The 16,232-nt window shown below is 50.5% G+C and overlaps 1 protein-coding gene across 2 annotated transcripts in view; it reads right to left on the minus strand.

Moving 5' to 3' along the window:
• Positions 1-274: 274 nt before the first annotated feature.
• LOC144735233 (nuclear factor of activated T-cells, cytoplasmic 3-like) overlaps positions 275-16,232 on the minus strand; it is a 147,938-nt gene continuing 131,980 nt past the window's right edge. Inside the window, exons 14-15 of one of the 2 annotated variants that reach the window (XM_078617720.1) lie at positions 11,791-11,875; positions 275-5,245 (exon numbers count right to left, since the gene is read on the minus strand). In XM_078617720.1, the coding sequence (XP_078473846.1) occupies positions 11,814-11,875 (62 nt within the window). In that variant the 3' untranslated portion in view covers positions 275-5,245; positions 11,791-11,813. The remainder of the gene's footprint in view (positions 5,246-11,790; positions 11,876-16,232) is intronic. The other variant, XM_078617721.1, reaches the window with a different exon arrangement.

The following is a 16,232-nucleotide window of genomic DNA, read 5'->3' on the forward strand; positions in this document are numbered from 1 at the left end:
AATTCAATCATCTGACCCATAGGTGGCAGCCATCTCAAGCCAGAGGACGAGAGGACTCTAGCCACCACGCATATAAAGGATTTATAGTGAAAAACTTTGTTTTTACGGGTTATGCTTATTTTGGTGATCAAAATCCTTTCAACATCATCAAACGAAACTATCGAACAGCGCGAGTTGGGGGAGCGCATCATTTGTATTTTAAGTGAAATGCAAAAACACGTAGGCTTTCGCGACCAATATTATTAATAAAGATTTTTGGCTGTGTCGGGTGGTGGAGGGCTACGACACATTTATTCTTACGCGATCTAACCCAAAAACCTTCATTATGAAATGCAAAAACGCCAACGTTATAATTTTACAACTGTAATATGAACTTATATAGCGCGGCACGGTATTCACTCACTCTCGAGGAAGGAAAACTCGGAAAGGTCGCCGTGGTGGCTGCGAGATGTTAACTACCTCGCCTGGTATACAGCAGTTCGTGTGTTCGATCCTGACCCTGACACCTGTGTACTTGGGAGTTTGCGTGTCTCTCTCCCCGTGGCCACGTGGATTTTTCTCCGGGCCTCCTGTTTTCCCCCGCTACATTTAGAATCAACGTGCGTTTAGAGTATTTGGCTGCTGTACATTTCGACATGATGAGCCACTTCGTTGACCTATCATTTGTGGCCAGGTCGCCGCTGTAAATAAGAGCCATATAGCTCAGTGGGCCTTCATTGATAAAAATAAAAATAAAAATTAGTTTTTTACTCGGGAGTCGCGAGAAACCGCGGACAAGCAAGAAGGCAGCAGCAGGCGGTGAGAAGCCGGCGCCACCGACAATTGCCCAAGTTCTGGCGTCCTCTACACACGACGGTGATATCGGCCAATGAATGAGCGCCTACATGGCGGGGAGGAAATCACAGCGCCCGGAGAAAAATCCCATGCGGGCGAGTGGGGGCAGAAAAACTCGACAGATGAACTTTGTTTGCAATATAAACTTTGCTTAATTCGTGTAAGTCCTTTGAAATGCCATACACAATCGATTCTTTTACTTTAACAAACACGAGTGAAAATGTAATGTATTTCCAAATAGCATGCTATTGGACGTATATACTGTCGTCATATTGACGGGAGTGGCAGACGTCCTAAAAATATTCAGAGATAGCTCGTAAAAAAAAAAATAACCCTAATGCAGCAAATATTTGCGTTGTTTTTGAAATCGGTTGCGCCAGAACGCAGCGGTTGAACATTACCATCGCTGAGTGAACACACGAGGAACAAACATCATCTTGCCTCCTCGAGACAGCGGAATAACAGCGACCGGTACTGTGGTTATCGCGCAGTGGCTTCGGAGATAGTGGGAGCTAGTGGCTCTCTGTGTGTGTGTGTGTCTGTGTAGTAACAAGGACACGCTTGAGTATAAAATAAAGTAGTTTGTTGTAATGAAAGTAACAAAATATATACACTACTAATGCCAAGCTTTGCACCTAACATCTTGGGGAGGATATCCTATATTACGTTTGCTCTAACATGGGCTTTGGTTGAATATTTGTGGAACATAGGCCTCCTCGTTGTAGTTTAAATAAAATATTGCCAAACGGCGGTGGCCAAGTTTCGAGTAAGGCGAAGAAAAACCGAGGACCTCATCAATGTTTAAATTTGGTTGCACGTAATAACATCAGCGACAAACGCCGATATTGTCTTTCGGAAAACCGTTGAGAGGCCGAATCGGAGGAGGACGCCTGCCAACGATTGGAGCAAGCGACGAACTTGGGCCGCGTGCGTACGATTCAGTGACGGGAGGCGAAAGACATGTTCGATTGACGCATCGGGAAGGCCTCTACCGCGCTATCCACTACAGCGACCTCCTCGAAGGACGGCATTTTCCTGCGGAGTTTTGTCGATTCCTGAGACGGTGGCGTGAAGAATATTCCCCATTTTTTATTTTTTTAAAAGATCCCCCTTCGATAAAGTTCATTTTTTTTTAGTCACGGACGCAAACGCACGGTAGAATATTTTGCCAAGTGCGTACGCACGGCGACAGAAAATAAACGCGGCGATTACATTTAGAACGCAAATGTTACGCGACGGTTATTTATATCGGCGCTAGCGGGATGAGTAACATCAACGCCACTTGTATGCCCAGGTCGTCCTGTTATTCGAAAGCACATTTTAACGTAAGCAAAGTTTTACATCCATTTTTTGTTGTGTTTTTTTTTACCAGTAAGCTCACTTTCTTTAAAAGGCACTTTTAAGAGTTAGTTGAAGAAAATGAACTTTGCCAACAGAGACTCGTGCTGCTTTCTTTGAAGTGTATACTAAGAGAGAGAATGTGCGCATGTGAAATCACTTTTCAATCCTGAAGTTCTTCAACGACATCCTAAAAGGAAACCTCGTGATATTTCTTTGGAAACATACGCACACGCGCGTTGAACCTCTTTCGCACCGTACGTAGCCAACCGTGCAAATCGGAGGTGCATGGAAGGAAATATAAACGGTGAGAAAAACGGGATGCGTTTACGCGCGGGCAGAGACAGAAACGCCGCTTGCGTGTACCATTCTCGAGTAACGCGCGTTCCGCTTCGACGAACTTCTTGGGAAGCTCCAAATTCCAGGTGAGAAATGAGAGCAATTAAATTGATGCGAATCGTTTTTTTCCGTGCCACGGTTGGACAAAAAACGCCAATGGAAAGTTGGGCGCCTCTTTAATGAATCGTTCAATGGCAATTACGTTTTTTTTGTTTTTAAGCCTTCTCACATGTTTGCATTTCGTACGCAATCTATACAATTGCACGGCTGGTTAGGCTTTCTGCGGCCGCACTGCATGTACGTCGCGCTTATCCTTCCGCACCGTACGCAGACACCAACGGCGCTAATCGGAGGTGCGGGGGGAAGAACAACAACGCGGCTCTCGGAGGCGTTTGTGGGGGGGGAGGGGGCTCGCGCAGAGACATCTGCTCCTGAAGAATCTCGCCGGCACACGTAGCGAAACGTCGTACATCACGCCGAGCGACATCGGGCGGAGAGGGAGGGTGGGGGGAGGTGGAGGAAACGGATCCTCGCGATTTGCGACGTCGCGCCGCCCACGCGAGCGCCGCTCTCTCTCTCTCTGCCGGTTGCTCGGCAAGACGCACCTCGTGTTCAACAACAGAAATAAATTGTCGAGCGGGCCACAGGAGGGGGGCCCAAGGCAAAGTGGCAGTGAGGGGGGGGGGGTTACTTTCGGGAGGTAAAAAGGAGAACGAGTGCAAGGCAAAACGGCGAGGCGAGATGAGGCTGAAGGGGGCAAAGCCACACGGCGAGGATTTAAGGCCGACCATTCCCGCAGGCGACGTCGGACTCGGCTTCCTGTTAAAGGCGGCGAACCCTGTCCTCTCTCGATCGTCCGCTGCTGTATATGAAACGAGAACAATTAGAACTAACCAATCGCAAACGACGGACATGGACAGGCAAGGTGGGGGGGGGAGGAGGTTTGTTAAATTGCCAAACAAAAAAAATAAACGTTCCGAGTTTCACAACCAACCTGGATGTTGCTGCCCGCGGGCGTGCGACGGTCAACGCACTCAGGCTTGAAATCCGGGGGTTGCGGGTTCAAACGCTGGGGGAAAGTTTCTTAAATGCGACCGCCTCTTGTCCACCCAGTGGAATAAAATGAGTCCAGGGGGCGGCCGGCATCCGGAGCCACATGCACGCGGCTATTTGAATGACTGCTTCGTGGCGTTATTCATTAAGGACCACCGGCTCGCATTCATCACGTGGATGAAAAAGAAAGTTTTTTGCTCTGCCGAATTCGAAAAGAAGTGCCCCTTTCTTGTTATCTTGGTTTGCCGAGCCCCGACTCAGTGAACCAGGAGGTGGCGGCGTTGGGTAACATGTCGGGAAAACTCCCAACAGTTCCAAGGCATCTTTGGCCACTGTGGAAGAGCAGGCCAAATACCCCTTTGAGAGCAGCGGTTCTCAAACGAACGCAGAGGCCCGTGGGAAGCGGTCCACGGGAACTGCTGCATTTGCTACGATGCAGAGCGGTTTACATGTTTTTGTTTGTGGCAATGTTATTGGTGCGCGCGGTGGGGGGCAAACATTTGCCGAGGCTTGACAGCGACAGTCGGCTGATGCAGAGTGCTTGGGAACCACTGCTCTCTCTCTCTCTCTCTAGGGGGGGGCTCTCTGGAGGCTTCCTTTCTGCCAACGGTGGGTGCCAGCAAGAAATTGCGTGGCTGCTCCTCTGCCCGTCGGTTATTTTTTAAAAAGTGCTTAACTTTGAACGGGGTTTGCCTTGAGTGAGAATCGTCAGTGAATTGTGGTCTGCCTAAAACAGCGCCGGGGGGGGAAGGGCCAGCCCGATGTTTGTGGCGTGAGCCGTGGTGCGAGGTTGGTTTGGTTGAATCAATTGTAAAGGCATTCGTCTGAAAGACCGATTGGTCAATTAATTGAACGTTCTTATTTGCTGCGTGGAATTAAAACAAACCTCCTTATCTGGGGCATTACACAAACACACACACGCACAAGGTCCACATAAACGCCGATAACGTTTTGCACCTGACATTAGTACACAATTAAGGATCTGGATATTAAGGCTCATTGTTAAGGTAGACATGGCTTATATCATTCGTTAATTTACATCCGGGGGGGAAAAAAACCCAAACAACTGTGCTTCACTTTACGACGATGAAAAGGGGTCTTCCCGATTCTTATTTGCATCATCTTCCATTCATTTTTGGTAAGTTTCTTCTCTGTATCCACTGTGGTTTTAACTCAAGCAGGCTGTACAACGTCCGTTACACTATGTCTCTGCTCAATGTTACGTATGTTGAACTTCTTTCGCACCGTACGTAGCCAACCATGCTAATGCAAAGTATTCGCTGTTTTAGTGATTGTCCGTTTAAAAAAAAAATAAAATTCGTTACAAAATAAAAACCCTAACCCCCCTTTTTCGCCACTCTGCTGGCGAAGATCAGAAACACGTTCGACTCCCTCCCTCCCGGTCTCCTTGCGTGGCTCCCGCTCCCACGACAAGGCCCAGGGTGTGCTGCTCACCGCCAACCCCAACAGCAGTGCAGGACTCCCCCCCCACGCCCCCACGTCGTTCTCCCACCTCCTCTTCACTTCACAAAACAGCGATCACTCTTCCTCCTCTCCGAGGTCATCTCCTCTCAGTGTCCTCCTCTTACTTCCAGTTGCTTCCATGACAAAAGAGGAGCTTGCCACCTACTAACTCTGAATGCCATTTTTTTCTTCTTCCGATTTCAATGTCTGAATCCTCCTGCGAAAGGGGAAAACGGAAAGAGAGGGATATTAAGAATCACACACGCAACGGCGTTAACCGATGTTTGCCCATCTTGAAGCAGTGCTGCATAAAAAAAACTGTGCACTGCCAGAAGACGTGAGGTTGTTTAGAGCTGAACGTACGTTGGTTGGAGGGCAGGTAGACAGTCGGTGGGCAGTGCGTGGTAGGTGGGGGTGGGTGGCTGGAGAGGTATGGAGGTAGAAAGGCAGAGGTCGCAACCGGGTACCCGATACCCGTACCCTACCCGATACCCGGCTACCCGTACCCGGCCAGGTACGAGTACCCGTTTGCGACCCTGGTGCGGCCAGGTACGGGTACGGGTAGGCCGTGAGTCACTGGTGAGTAACCGTTTGTCACTCATTTCGGGTAGGGTACGGGTAGGGAACGGGTACCTGTACCCGGCCGGGTACGGGTACCCGTTTGCGACCCTGGTGCGGCCGGGTATGGGTACGGGTAAGGAATCAAAACCCGTTTGCGACCTCTGTTGAACGGTTAGTGGGTTCGCCAGGTAGGGTAGGGTAAGGTGGCTGGGGCTGGTTCGGTAGACGATTAAGTGGGTGTGTGCGTATGTAGGTAGCAATGTCAGTACGAAGAAATGTTGGTAGCGAGGAATGTTGGTAGGTAGGGAGGTGGATGGTTGGGCATGTAAGTGGGGAAGTGGGTTATTAGGCAGGTAGTTAAGATAGCTGGGTAGTTAGGGAATTAGGTCAGCGGGTAAATAGGCAGGAAGTTGGGAGGGTGGCTACGTGGTCGGTTGGTAGTTGGTGATAAAAGTTGCTTCTTATTCACATGCATTGTGCGACGGAGACGTGATTACAGCGGAGCGTGAGCGTCACGCTCCGTTCACTTTTGGAAGTTCCACAACAACTTTCTGTAACCCTCCACAAGAAAGCCGCTCGCCACCGTGGCACCAAACAGAGACGAAAGGGTAAACAAACATTTTAATTATCCAAGAAAGCAAACGCTTAATTACTTCTCTTACAAAATAAGTTCAGCGGGTGCGCGGGCACGAGACTCCAATCAATTCCGTCAGATGTGCGCGCCAAGATATCACATTTGAGAGTGCCCTTTCATTTCGGCCCGGCTTTAAAATAGCACGCAGATTGGTTATTTTCATTCAGTAGCGGCGTGGCGCACAGCACGACATTCTGTGGCTCGCGGGTTGGCTGGGGGCCACGGTTGAAAGGGCCGCGTTTGCGGAGCGCTAAGAATAGACGAGATTTTGAGGAGGAGGAGAGGGGGGGGGGGCGAAAAACGTTCCACAACAAATCGGATGACCGTAAAAAAAAAACTATTTTATCTGTCGCCATGTTCTAAATCTCTTCTTTTGCTAGCCCACACCGCAATGCCCCCCCCCTTCCCCATTGGAAACCTCAACACAACGGTGGGGGGGGGGGGCTTCTGGTCCGCAGGCCGCCGTATCTGGTGCTGCCACTTGCCATTCAGAAAAAAAATGGGGGAGGGTATCAGCTGTGTACATCTTTGCTTACACTGCGGGGCTTGTGTAGCGGAGACCGCACAGACAAAAAAAGCCCGCGCGCAATCACCCACCGCCCGTTGGTTATAAAGGAGCCATTCCTGCCGTCGCTTTATCTCGTCTCAGGCTGTGACCGTAACACAAAAACCATCGACAAAGAATCCCCCATAGAGCCTTAACAGGCTGTTGGGGCAAGGGCTGCTAGCGGGCACCGATGAAGTGGCCAGCACCAAGCCCGGCCGCCTTTGTCTCCACAGCGGCGATGTTTACACACCGCACTAGGTACTGATTTGAGGCTAAGTCGACCTAGGGGAGGCCGACGACTGGTTCGGATAATCGCCACTGGTGTTGGCCGTGAGCGGGAATTAAACTCGGGCCGCGGGATTCGTAGCGTGGCGCAGCGCGCTAACCGCTACACCACCATAACACACACACGCGTGCACACGTCAATGCAAAGATGCTCGCATAGGCGTACAGACTGTTGGGGCAAGTGCTGCTAGCGAGCGCATATTAAGGCCGGAACAGCACAGGATGGTGCAGGGTGGTGTGGCTCCCAAGCACCGCAATGTTTCACACATTGTGCCAGCTACTGATTTAAGGCCGAGTCTATTTCGGGGGGGACCCTCAGACAGATTTAGATACCATAAGCCATTTTGCTGTTACCATAATCATGCAATATAATGATGATGAGACCTGTAACACGTACAACATTTTCACGGACATAAAGGACGGTCAACGCTGACGCTGTGGTTCAGTGTCGCTCGAAGGTCGGGTGAGAGCGGTGGGGGGGGTGGCCTTTAAGAGTCCCCTATAAGGAGGCGGCCAAGATCCAGTGGCTGCTCAGTGACTAGTTTAGTTTCAGTAGTTTAGGATGTCAACAGCAGTGCTCACCCAAGCGTCTCCAAATGCGTTTCCTATTTGGATAAAGGAGTACAATTTCTACCCTGTGATGTCTCCCGAGTTATACTACTTAAAGCAGGCATGAATGTCGCTTCAGGTTGCTTTCTTTCGAGCTTTTTCAAATAGGGTCCTACATCAATAATTATAACATTCAATGTATTTTATTTGGTAAACATCAATAGAATTTACATGGTCTGGGTCACCACACCTCCTTGCAGCTACCACTGCACAATATCTATATATATTAGCCCTTACATGCTGCCGAGATCAAGTGATGTGAAAAACCAAAACATCAGATTTTTTGACCCGGGGGGGGGGCGACGTACGGTGATTGTGGGAAAATTGCGGGTGACTGTTCTCCGCGTCAGGTGCGGCAGCTTTGAGTGACAGAAGAAAATAATTCCCCTTCTGATTTAAAGCTTTCGTGACTGCAGGGAAGATTCATATTCTTGGTTGTTTCGGTAAAGTCACGTAGAAGGGAAACAATAAAATAATAAGAAAAATATTTTTATTATAATATATTTGTATTGTTTCCCTTCTACGTGACTTTACCGAAAAAACCAAGAATACGAATTCCCCTTCTAATTATATTCCCAGGGACAACGTGAAGTCTCAGAGAACAACGGGGAGTGGCTCAATAATCTCAAGGTCCACCACGAGTCGACCATCTGCACCTGTACGATGTCGACACGCCGTCATACAAGAGGAGCATCGACCATGGCCACGCAAACTCCGGTCATCATACTCGCAGCGGCGGCTTTTGGCTCGGCCATTGAACAAAGACGGTCGCCGCATCGCGCGTATTCGGACGCTGCTTCTGCGGCCGTCTGGAACGCTCTTCCCTTCCGATATTAGGAAGCCACTGGAGGCTACGCACTTTTAAATCTAGATTGAAAACTTCGTTTCTCCAGAACTGCTTTTTGTCTTTAGTTTGTTGTCCTTCCCCCGCACCTCCGATTAGCACAGTTGGCTACATAGGGTGTGAATGAAGTTCAACATACACGTACATTGCACGCTATCAACACCAGATCATGTGCTCCTGTCCACCGCCACCACCACCGCCACCGCTAAGGACCAACACCCCCCCCCCATTCCTCTCATGTTGCCAGGCTGCTTTAAGTGGGATGTTGTGGTGAGCACCACTTTGCTATGTATAACAACATCACAAGGGGCACCCTAATTATAATCAACAGCTGTGTGCATTAGAAGGGTAGGGGGAGAGACGGGGGGGGGGGGGTCAGCCTCGACGGGAAGCAGTGACACCCTGATTAGAGGGGCGTAGCTCTTCGCTGTTTTGTTTTCCGTTGCCATACCGATGCACCCTAAATTAAAAGTCCGTGCTAAGTGTGCGCGCGTGTGTAGTGCATCGGTGCGCATGTGCCCGAGTATATGCATGCGATTTTCGTGGTTGGGATTTGTATACGTGTGTGTGCGTGCAGAGTGTATACGGTGGGGAGCGGTGGTGTCGCGGTTAGCGCGCTGCGCTACGAACCCGGCGACCAGAGTTCGATTGCCGCTCACGGCCTACACCGGTGACGATTATGTGAACCGGTCCTGGGCCTCCCCTAGTTCGACTCAGCCTCAAATGAATACCTGGTGTGGTGTGTAAACGTCACCACCGAGGAGACAAAGGCGGCCGGGCGTGGTGTTGGCCGCCCACCCCCTCGTGTGCTGTACAGGCCTTCATAGCTACTCGCGAACATCACTTGCCCCAAGTCTGTTACGGCTATACGTGGGATCTTTGTCTTTGTTTGGAGTGTACACATAGTTGGATGCTGGCCATTCCTGTCCGTCAGCCACACTACTTTGGTTCTGTCCCATGACCTCCCGTCAGTAAGCCTTTACTCACTCTACGCGGCATTGCTGTGCGCCCCTGAAGCCTAGAGAACAATGACCACACAGCGTTGGTGGCAGTACAGGCGCAGGTCAAGGTGAACAAGTCCATCGCTGCCAATGATGTGGTGACCTCTTGCAGCCGTCGTTGCAATGTTGACACCTGAGCACCAAGATCCATGCTTGCAGTGTCCCACCACCAGCTGGCGTTTAGCTAATTTCTTTAGAACTGATTTTTGTTTGTTCGTTTGCTGTCCTTCCCCCGCACCTCCGCTTCGCACGGTCAGCTACGTACGGTGCGGAAGTTCAACATACACATGAGTATGGGTCTCTTGTGGATCTCTGTGGGTCTCTATGGGTCTCTTCCTTCCGATATTAAGAAGCCACTGCAGTTATGCACTTTTAAATCTGCGTTTGAATCTCGTTTCTTTAGAACTGCTTTTAGTGTTCAGTTTGTTTTCCTTCCTCCTGCACCTTCGATTAGCGCCGTGCTAATCGGAGGTGTGGGGAAATGTCCAAAGAGGTGTGATGTGTGGCTCCGTTCATGGCAACGCGCAGAGTAGCGGGCTCGTGAATGCCGCACTGGGGAGCGGTGGCGCAGCGGTTAGCGCGCTGCGCTACGAACCCCGTGGACCCGAGTTCGATTCCCGCTCACGACCAACATGCGCAGCACGTTGTTCGAGGGCACGACAACTCTTCCCCGTCGTGAGTTGAGAGCCGGGTTAAGAGGGTGCAGTGTGGCCACGACGATTGGTAGAGCTGGCATATAGGACGAAGTAAGTGTAATTTACCATTTGTTTATGACGAACCTCAACGCTGTGCTTCAATTGTCAAGTTGAAAATGAGAATACACTGCTGCGATAATTACTGCTCACAAAGCAGGGCAGAAGTTTAAAACAATAGATTAATCAAATCCCCCTGTTTTTTTTGTCGTGCACCCACCCCATCTGTTGAGTGTCACTCTTGGCGTCTCTACGCTACCATTATATTTGCCCTTTGTCTGTGCAGTTTGTCCGCGCGACAATCTTCGCTCAGCTGTCCAGGGATTTCCTTCGCCAATTTCTGGCCTTCACTGACGCAAAGCAGAGCGGGGCCCGTTTGAAGTTCAGTGCTCGTGCAGCTGTTCCATCATTGGCCGAAATTGTGTCACAAGGGACCGCTTTTCAGCCAATCACCGCGTGGCTGTGATGGCAGATGCTGGCAAGTGGTCTCTGGGTGCAGCGATTTCTGAAAAATTTGCCTCCAAAGTAAAACACACTGAATTTTGTTTTATGATTGTATTGAAAATAAAAATAATAATAATGATAATCTGTCGAAAGTGTGCCCCTCATGCAAAGGGAATATTTACGTTAATTCATAAAATAGTTCTGGGACGTCGCTGTTTATTCATTATAGGTGGTGCCACTGCTCGCTGCTAGAGTTTAAAATTAAAATATCTGTCTCATTGAATGATGCCGAAATCACAAATGGCATGTATAGGAGTGAAAAATATAAATTGGTGTGTCATGATTCACTTCCCTGCCCCACCTCCCAACCTCCCCCCAATGAACTGTTACAATTTGGAGTCAACATTTGAGATGTTAACTACATCGCCTGGTATACAGGAGATCAGGGCTTCAATCCCAATCCTGGCGCCTGCATAAATATCTGTGGTCGCGTGGATTTTTCTCCGGGTCCTCCGGTTTTCCCTTCCACATTTAGAATCAACGTCACGCATTTAGAGTATTTTGGCGGCTATAAATGTCGGCCACTTCGTTGAGCTATCATTTGTGATAGCCAGATCGCTTCTGAAAAAGAGCTACATAGCTCAGTGGGCTTTACCTGGTATTAGTTTTGTCACATCTGAATGGCCCCATTCGTTGAGTGGCACCCATTCAAACCGTTAAGGAAAAAAATATTTTGCCATGTTCTTAAACCAACAAGCCCTGAGCGCAAGCGTCCAGTTCACGAGACGAACGCACGCACGTACGATGTTGAACTTGATAATTGTTTTTTTACCCTTCTATCTGGCAGGTATTGTGGTCTATGCAAACATGACTCCTCGTAAAAAAGGTGTCAGTTTTGTTGCCAGATAGAAGGGTAAAAAAACTATTATCATATTTTTTACTGGCAAATGAGGTTCCAATGGTGATGTTGAACTTCTTTCTCAAACGTACGCAGCCGACCGCGCTGATCCGTGGTGCAGGTGGTCGGGGGGGGGGAAGGACAACAAACGACTGTGGTGGCGGAAGCGTCGTCGTCGCGTGCTTGGCAAGGCACGACAGCGACGTGCCATTCGCACAAGAACAAGGTGAACCAAAGTGCTCATTACCCCCAGACGATGGTGCCGCGTCGCTATATGATGGGGCTCGCTCCTGCCTGGTACGAGTCGAGTGCCTGCGTCGCCAACGCCGAAGCTGTGGAACGGATGGCACAAACACACACACAAACCGCACCTACGATTAGCGCGGTTGGCTACGTACGGTGCGAAAGAAGTCTAACGTGCATGAAGACAAAGATAAAGACCACCCCCCCCACCTGTATAGCCCGTAACAGACTGTTGGGGCAAGTGCTGTTAGCGAGCAGCACCTACGGAGGCCGGCACGGCACACGAGGGGTGGGTGGCCAGCAACCGCGCCCGGCCGCCTTTGTCTCCCCAGTGGCGATATTTACGAAACACCGCACCAGGTACTCATTTGAGGCCGAGTCGACCTAAGGGGAGGGCCCAGGACCGGTTCAGACAATCGTCACCGGTGTTGGCCAGTGAGCGGTAATCGAACTCGGGTCGCCGGCTTCGTGTGCGCAGCGTAGCGCTGACCGCTACACTACCGCTACCCTTCGTACGTAGACGCGCACGGTGAACGAGCGGAGCGTCAGCCCCACTCGGCAACGGCGGCACAAGTGCCGTGGCGCTGCACGAGTCAGCCGTGGTTGTCGAGTTTTTATTTAGATGTCGTCGCGGACGATGTCATGGATATCCGTCGGACTTTTTTTCCAGTTTCAAAAATCATGAAGCGAACACGAAAAATCGGAAGAGGTTTGACCCTTTCTGGCGCTAAAACAGGAGTCGTGTTAAGATGCTCAAACACCAAACAGATCCCTTTTGCAAGGAATAAAGTCTGCATTAACCACACGTACTTGTGGCAAAATGTGCAAAAAAAAACATGCTCTGATAAGATGATGCATCGGCCCTTGAAAACAATTGGCCTCGGGATGGCGACACGGCCTAACACAAGCGCCCTCAACCCCGCTTGTTGCAGAGGGTTCACGGTTCGAACCCAGAGGCCGCACTGATTAATACCGCGCAAAAAATACGACGCGTCGCCCGCTTCACAGTGATCGTTAAAGATCCCTCGGACCTCATTGGCCCATTGTGTGCTGGCGTTAAATTACCCCCCCAAAACAACTTAATCAGGGTCATACATTGCAACCATCGCCCGATACTGGTGGACTAATGCGTCCACTCTCGCAAATGAGACTCATCCTCATCTCTTGGGGAGCTCTCGCCTCGTGAAAACAAAATGAACATGAAACTCGAACTTTGGATCCTCAAATAAAAAACCGTCGAGTGGCCGTGTTCTACATTGGCAAGAACAGGCTCCTTGTCGTGCACAGGAATTTTCCGCCAGCGATCAGGCTCGCAGCGTTAAGATGCAGCCGTGGGCAATATCAAGAGTGCTACAGCTATTGCATCTCCAAGCAACACGAAAACAAAAAGAGAGCTGAGATTAACACAGTTTTAATGCGGTATTCATATTCACAGATTTGTTTTTTTTTTAGAGGTGGCCAGGTTACTCAGGAGAGATAATAAATAGCGCATCGGCAGCATTTAGCTGGCACTGCCGAGACCCCGGCTTCGATTTCCGGCCGACAGCCCGTGATTTAGTGGCGTTCTGAAGCGAAGCGAGTTTTACGGGCTCAGCTTGGTCACCAATCACCGCACAACCACCCACCCAAAAAAAATATACGATCGTAATAACTTTGGTTAAAAGTCGCTTTACTTTGGCAAATTCCAGCAGTGAGTTTTTTTTTTCTCAGAAAAATATGAAAAGAAAGAAAAACTATCGGTTGTAATTGACGAAACCGATTTCAACCCAACTCAAACACCCTCCTCTTGTGAACGAACGAGAACGCACGCGCAAAAAAAAAAGTCACGGAAAGTTGCAGGTCGTCCAGAAACAAACAAGAGGTGATTTACAGGCAGCAAAAGAGGCATGACCGTGACAACTCTATCACTCCTCCCCCGCCCGTGCATTTCGTGTCACGCGGCGTCCCCCACGCCGAGCGCGTAACATTCTCGCAATCTCGACGGGCAGCTCGACCACCGCAGGCGTGTTATTTTAGACGGCGACGACGCATTCACCATGTGGATGAAAAAGAAAGTTTTTTTTGCTCCGCCGAATTCGAAAAGAAGTGCCCCTTCTTGTTATCTTGGTTTGCCGAGCCACCGAGTCAGTGAACCAGGAGGTGGCGGCGTTGGGTAACATGTCGGGGAAACTCCCAACAGTTCCAAGGCATCTTTGGCCACTGTGGAAGAGCAGGCCAAATACCCCTTCGAGAGCAGTGGTTCCCAACCCGCGGTCAACGAATGCAGAGGCCCCCGTGCGGTTTCCCATGCCCGTTCAGGATCTCGTGATCAGACTCTTTATTGAGACTGCAGGAGGAGGAATCCGGTGAGCCATGAGACTCTTTTCTGTTTTCCACAGATGTCTCCAGCAGGGGCCCGGAGAGATGGGGGGGGGGGGTCGGCAAGTAACAACAGTGAGAAATATAAAAAACGACGGGAGTGCAAAATAGTGAAAAAGGGCATCAAGTCAAGAAAAAATATAAGTAGATATATAAACCTGCTTTATCAAGCTTGGGCAAGGCAGCATAAGCGACAACAAAAACAGTGCCAGTACACACCAAGATAACGCCACACAGCGATGGTAGTCCCTCAATAAAACGTGTTGTGTTCGTGGCGTGTGAATAAGAGGCCGACTGAAAGAACTTTCCACGGTGGTTTTATGATCCCCGCCGATGTCGTTCGGTGGCGCACAGCTCCCTGCGGTGGTCGTTCCTTCTTTTTGTCTCACGACGTTGCCGCCCAATCGCACGGCGGGAATATAACAGCGGTGAAGCATACGAAGAGAGGCTTGACACCAGAGGTCGAAATCGGGTACCCCCCGTACCCTACCCGATACCTGGCTACCCGTACCCGGCCGGGTACGGGTACCCGTTTGCGACCCTGGTGCGGCCGGGTACTGGTACGGGTAGGCCGTGAGTCACTGGTGAGTAACCATTTGTCACTCATTTCCCAACGTCTTGTCTCTTCTCACAATTCAAGTGCCTAGAATCAACCCACCCGCGCCTGCAACATGGCTTCATCCCAGAGGTCGCAATCGGGTACCCGTACCCGTACCCTACCCGATACCCGGCCGGGTACGGGTAGCCGGGTATCGGGTAGGGTACGGGTACCCGATTGCGACCCTGGTGCGGCCGGGTACAGGTACGGGTAAGGAATCAAAACCCGTTTGCGACCTCTGCTTGACACCGGCGTGCAGGTTCACCATATGAGGATGCGCGGTGGCGAGACGTTAACTCCCACGCCTGGTATACAGGAGGTCGTCGGTTCAATCCCGACCCTGACGCCTGTAATATTTGGAGTCTGCATATCTCTCTCTCCCCCGTGGTCACGTGGATTTTACTCCGGGGTGCTCGGTTTTTCCCTCCACGTTTATAATCGACAGCGTGCGTTTAGAGTACTTGGCTGCGATAAAATTTCCACGCGATGATAAGCCCACTACGCCGAGCTATTATTTGTGACAGGTCGCTTTTGAAAAAGAGCTATATAGGTCAGTGGGCCTTACCCTGGTAAAATAAAAAAAATAGTTTTAAACAGCAGCAGTAAAGCGACTCCCGTGCACACTGTGACAAGTCTACGCGAGGCGCTCTCACGAGCAAGCGTCCCGGCGAAGCGCAACCAACTCTTCAAAAGCGCGCCGTGCTGTTCCACGCCGTGCTGCGTCGTGCCGCGCCGTGTAAATAGCACGGCGAGGGGGTCGCGGTGCGAATTGGGCAGTTGTAGAACGGTGGCGGTGAGGCCCAGGTGAAAAATGTGGGCGCGCGGCGGCGGTGGCGTCAGGGGTGACGTCTCACTTTGACCGCCGGCTTCCCCCGTGACAGAGCGGCGACGGGAAGAGGGCGAGGGTGACAAATGAAAGGGGAGATAAACGCGGGAGACACGGCGGGGCCCGGGAACAACTGCACCCTTCGGACGGCACGCAGCCATCACCCGTCAAGGACCCAGCCTCCGAGTTCCTGGTCACGGGGCCTCGATCCATTTACCGTAGACTGCACCAACAAAAATCAACGCTCTACGTTCGCCAACGCGCTTACCTTGACCACAGGCCTTCCATGGGTTGACTCATTGTTACAACAATAATAATGCCCGAAACTTGGGGGGAGGCCACGGACATTGAGTTGCTAATGCGGCAGGTACGGTGGCGTCTGGTTTTGAATTATAGTCAAGTTGTTGTCGTCAAGATATTGTCGGTGCGTCTCCGGGTAAGCACGGTTGGCTACATACGCTGCAAAAAAAATTGCAACGTACATGGACTTGCGTACATGGGTGTCACGGTGAAATTCATCTCGTGGTGTCATCTTGTCGGGACGAACGGTAAAACAGAACTGGCCAGACATGCCTAGACACACAACACCCGCATGAAAGAGAGTCTAAGAGACTCAGCGAGGCTTTCCTGTGGAAATATACATTATTATCTATTCGGGTATTGC

This window comes from Lampetra planeri, chromosome 54 (genome assembly GCF_965212315.1).
Source record: "Lampetra planeri chromosome 54, kcLamPlan1.2.h2, whole genome shotgun sequence".
NCBI classification, from domain to species: domain Eukaryota; kingdom Metazoa; phylum Chordata; class Hyperoartia; order Petromyzontiformes; family Petromyzontidae; genus Lampetra; species Lampetra planeri.